The 5199-nt window shown below is 48.0% G+C and overlaps 2 protein-coding genes across 2 annotated transcripts in view; both read right to left on the bottom strand.

The window, feature by feature from the left end:
- The window catches only part of CUNH10orf82 (chromosome unknown C10orf82 homolog), a 7119-nt gene extending 7003 nt beyond the window's left edge, over positions 1 to 116 (bottom strand). Inside the window, exon 1 of the mRNA XM_006920834.2 lies at positions 110 to 116. The gene's annotated coding sequence lies outside the window, so the exon portion shown is untranslated. The remainder of the gene's footprint in view (positions 1 to 109) is intronic.
- Positions 117 to 1275: 1159 nt separating this feature from the next.
- HSPA12A (heat shock protein family A (Hsp70) member 12A) overlaps positions 1276 to 5199 on the bottom strand; it is a 41484-nt gene continuing 37560 nt past the window's right edge. The window contains exon 13 of the mRNA XM_015596360.2: positions 1276 to 5199. This exon is cut by the window's right edge and continues 14 nt beyond it. Coding sequence (XP_015451846.1) covers positions 4805 to 5199 — 395 coding nt within the window. The 3' untranslated portion in view covers positions 1276 to 4804.

Raw genomic sequence — 5199 nt, 5'->3', positions numbered from 1 at the left:
CTCCTCCCCCTCCCGCTGCCCCGCCCCGGGCCCAGGGCCCGCGGACCGGAGAAGGGAGAGAACCCGAGTGAATGCGGGCGCGCTTCACCCTGAGCCCCTTGGGAGTCACCCGACAAATATTTGGTCTCTGAAGCTGTTCTCCGTTCAAGGTCTCTCCCGGCCAGCGCGCCCTCTAAGTTTTGGGATTGGAGGAGGGGCACGCGAAGGGCTCTAGGTCAAAGCCTTTTTAGTAATGCGGTCTCTGGGCAGCCTGGTTTGGGGCCGGGAGCTCCTGGTGGGAGGAAGTGGGTTGCGGGGAACAGGAAGCAGCCTGGGAGGGGAGACCAGGCCTGTGCCCTCGGCGGCTTCCGATTACAGGTGCTTCCCTTGGGCTGCTCCCACCCGCGACCCCAAAGCCTTCTGTCTCTTGTTAGGAAAGACGGGTTTCCAGGTGGCCCGGCCAGGTGATGAACAGGGAAGAAAAGGGGCGATGCACCAAAACGAAGGAAGGGGTCACTCCTTTCTAACCGCTTCTTCTTATGGGCACTAGGGGGGCCTGAGCTTTATCATGGATTGAAACCAAGGTGCCCGCAGTGTAACGCGGAGTGACTGAGTGGCCTTTACAGACGTCATCCCAGCCACTCCCTGTACAGAGAAGGAAGTTCTGTTTGGTGGCACTGCCTTCCAATACTCGTTAACTCCCTCGTTAATGGCACCTCCCAGCCTTCCTTACCTCTGCTCTCCTGGGAAATGAACTTCTGGTGAAGGCTGTTGGAGCTACCCATTTATACCTTAGGACAGCCCATTTATACCTCCCTCAGGGTCCTAGGACCCCTCCTCACACTATCTGGAAGCTTCTAGAGCCAATTTTGGAGGGTGACCCAGACGTAAAGTCCGGTAAAACCCAAGGTTCTAGATGCAGGAGCAGCCAGCTTCCTATGCCTGCTGGGATGCCAAAAGGGCAGCTTTAAAACAAAACAAAACCTGCCTATGGGTGCCGTGGAGTTGTCAGTGGCCACCCGGCTTATCTGCCTTCTCTGCCTTCTCTCTGGCTAGACTACTTTCATCCAGCTCGAAGGGAAAGGGGGCTCGTGGATATCAACTGAGCCTTCCTTCCCAGAGAACAAAGGGGCCAGCCTTGTTGGAATGGAAGCTAAGAAAGCTTGCAACACCTAGGAAAGGACCTGAAAAATCTATCCCTACCTGAGATGGGGAGGAGGGGAAGGTCAGTGATGATGCATCTAAAATCCCATTTACAAATTCACAGTGCCCCAAAAAACCTACATCTGGGCCACATGAGATCCAGAATTTTGCTTTATTAGACATGTGAAGACAGAAAGTTTGCAGATACAATCTTGTCAAGTTGTGAACTGCTGCAAAGTTCTGTGAAGTTTGAATCTATCTTGTAGTGAACAAGACCCATTTTAGAATATAGTTCCATATTCCAAGCAGATGAGAGGCGTGACATGACCAACAACTTTTATACTAGTCATCCATTTAAGCCATTTCCCAGCATAAATATGCAGCTTAATCACAGCTATTTCATCTCTACAATGTGAAGTTCGATCGTCAACTAATAATGCATTTTGACTCCTGTTTATATTGGTGCATGCGATTCTTTGCCACCCTGGCAATTAACCAGACCTGGACTCTAAAAGCTAAACTTGATCTAAATAACATTCTAGGGGGAGGGCAGGATCTGCAATCTTGACTCATGTTAGCTATCACTCTACAAAAACGCTTACACATCTCCTCCTCGTTCCTGTCTTGTCTGTCTGTAGCTTGTCTGTCATTCAGCATTTACTAATACCTGCTGTGTACAGAAAGGGCAGTCACATAGGAAATCCTCTGACAGTTCTGCTTTCAAGAAACGTGAACATCAGATAATAAACCACGACTGAATGATCTATCAAGACAACAGGCCTTTCAGAAACTTTCTAAGATTAGAAAATGTGTCCCAGTGTACTTACCTAGTGCTCTTATTCTAGAATATTTCCGGGGTGAAGGGTGTATTTGGGGATTCCCTTTAAGGAGGTAAGACTAGTGGGGCTGCATCTCTAGGGCCAGAAGAAAGTCCAATAAAATGATCACCTCCTCTCCATCATCTATTTGCCAACACTACAGAGTTCAACCAGCTCATTTTAAGAGAAACACACAGAGGCATCTTTAATGCAAGGTGGGAAAGGTCTTACATTAGCCCAAAAAAGGACTTGACCATATTACCCACACTTAATCCACTAGAAAAGCCGGATCTGTGCACCATCTGCTTTCTTCCTTTGACCCTGGCGTACTGAAAACATCACACATGGTGGACCACACTTTGCCCTCAGAGTGACTGCTTTGCCCCACAAGGAGAGGTTGACAACTTTGCAGGGATGCTGAGAGTTTTTGTAGGTTTTTCTGCACAGTCACAATGCTTACAGAACCAGAATGTTCAGCTCTCAAAGACTGGACAGGAGAATTGATACATTATTATGCTCCTTCAAATGGTAACTGTGAACCTTTGGGAAGGATGTGAGTGTAGAAAGGTCTGACGACGCTGTTGATCGATGCTGTTGGTCCAGGTGGGTGGTCCGTGTGTTCAGAATATTCTGACCCTTGACACCTCTCTCTATGGCTCGGTCTTGCATACATAGTCCATAGCTTAATATCGGTACAGATTGGTGAGTAGTAAGCACAATTAAGAAATGAAATCATGGAAGACAAAAGGCAGCAATGACAACAAAATTCAAAGAGCATTTTCCTTTTTTTTTTTAACAAGAGCACATCGTAGAAATAAAGATTCTGTACAATATTCTAATATTGTATGTACATAAAATTATAATTAAATTGAGAAGTCTTACTTGTAGAATATGGCTGGCAATACCAAAGAAAGACCTATACACGTAGCTTCTGAAGCAGAGCAGGCAGCAAGAGAACCCTAGCAAACACCCCTCTGTGCCTGGTCGAGAGACCCGGTGACTAGGTTATGTGGCTAGCATTCTCTAGATCTGTGGTGTGTTGTGTTTCACATTCTAGTAGGGAATTCAGCAGGCGAGGTGAAATCGAAGACATGTGAAAACATAATTGGAAATGCTATTTAAAATCTGCGTATCAGCTGCGATAATGGGTTTGTGAATCCAACTTGCATTCGAAGTTAGTTCGCTCATCCTCCTTCCCTTCAGTACGCGTACCCCCAGTGATTTAAAATTGGACTGAACTCCAGCAGGTGGGAAAGACAGCTTTGGACAGCAGCGAGAGACTGAGAGTCAAATTCTTGATTCTTTTTCCTCCGTTGTTTCCTGAAGGTTGAAGCAAGCCGGCTTTGCAAGCGGGGAAGGATGGAGAGAATGCAGACCCAGCCAGCGGGTTCCTCAGCCCCTCCCCTCGGCGCCCTACTCCAGTCCCCTTCCTCCCCAAGCCCATCCTGTGAGGGTTAAACACGTGCCATTCCCCAGCCAGGTGGGGCCCCTGCCCCACTCACGAGAGGGCGAGTGTGGGATCTGCCATCCTCCGTGTAAACCCTCTTCCTATGGGAGGCTGCTGGCTCTCGTTTGTGCTTCAGCTTCAGACCAAACCTCAGGTTAGGAGTTCTCAAATTTCAGTTGACTCAGTCATTTTCGGTGGTGTTTATTAAAAACCGCAGATTCCACCCGTTTTTTAACCAGTGCTCCGCTCCCCTGCAGGAGATCCAGAGATCTGCTTTGAAAACAACCTGGCTTAATTCATTCACCAGGTACAGACCTATTAATTCCTTTTGGACAGACTAAAAACGGAAGATTTTAATGAAACATTTCCTAGAACAGATTCTCTGCCTGTGTATCACCAATGTTTTCATTTCAAAATGTGGGAATAAATGGCCAAAACTTTTAGGGGGATGAGGGTAGGCAGGGAGGAGGGAGTTGATTTAAAATACGCATGTTTTTCAAGGTGAGGGGACTGTTCCAGGCTCCTGGGCTTGGTGACGTGAAATGAACAAGATAAATTGCAACCTCATTTCTCATACAGAATTCCTACTAAGGTTAACTAGAATTACTTATGAATTCAAAAATCAGGATAAGGCATTCTGATGCTAAAAATTATACAACATATAATTTGGGGCCTGTCAGACGCTCGTTAACATCCATTTCCATCGAAGCAAAGTTTTTACCTGTGAAAAAGTTTCAGGTATCACTCTCCCACTCACACGAATCCTAGCGGATTAAGCCAAAGCTACAGTTGTTCTTCACTGAACCTATTTGGAATTTAAATTATGAGAAGCTAAAACAGTGCCCAGAGTAGGCCGTCTCCTCCCACCAGCTAAAACGCGCTCCAAGATCCCACTCGAGCTCCACTTCTGATCACATGACGAGAAAAAGAAATTAACTGCAGATGGCTGGCATTTTATATTGACCGCCATCCAAAAAATGTGAAAAGCAAAGCCTCAAAGGGATGAAGAATCTCCTCCTGGCTCCAAGATCTCATTTCGAATCTGGAAGGACAGTGATGGGGCACCCTAAGTTCTGCCTAATGGAGACGTGTTCGAAGCGAGCTCAGTCACTGTGCAGAAATGGACAGATTCCCTTGCTGGGTGTGTGTTTCACCACTCGGACCTATGAAACCTAGCTGCTCTTCTAGGATCCTCGAATTTCTTATTCCCAAACCCCAATCTTAAATTCCTGACAGTTAGTTTCTGACTCCACTGTGCCCTCAAAAAACCTTAATTATTTCTAGCCCTGGTCTTATCCTCCCTGCTGAAATTTGGGTGGGCAAGGTCAGGGTCAAGGGCAGGGAAAGAACGGTCAGGGTTGAGGTCAGCAGATGCGGGTGAGCTGAGTCCAAGGGGGCAGGCGACAGGGAAGGCCAGTCAGTAATTTAAGAAGTCAATCCCAACCTTGACACTCTTCGAGGTGGCTATATCGATGGCTGTGGCCTTGATCTCGGTGTCCCCGAACTGCATGAGGGTCTGGATCTCCCTCCGGGCGGGCACGGCGGCGCTGCTGGTCCCCGTGAGATCCAGGCGGAGCGTGCCACACTTCTTCACCCCAGGGTCAGTGATGAAGCTCACGTTGTCATGCTCAGAGCTGTAGATGTTGATGACGATGACCAGCTGGGAGGGCTTGGCGGGGGTGTAGCTGCGCTTGACCAGCTCACCCAGAGCCACGGACTGGTCGACAGAGATGAACTTGTCAAAGACATCGGTGCACCAGCGAGTGCCATCCTTCACCAGCAGCTTCTCGGGTGGGTGCTTGCCCTCCACAT

This window comes from Pteropus alecto, unplaced genomic scaffold (assembly GCF_000325575.1).
Source record: "Pteropus alecto unplaced genomic scaffold, ASM32557v1 scaffold177, whole genome shotgun sequence".
NCBI lineage: Eukaryota > Metazoa > Chordata > Mammalia > Chiroptera > Pteropodidae > Pteropus > Pteropus alecto.
This window is presented reverse-complemented; position numbering and strand designations above follow the sequence as displayed.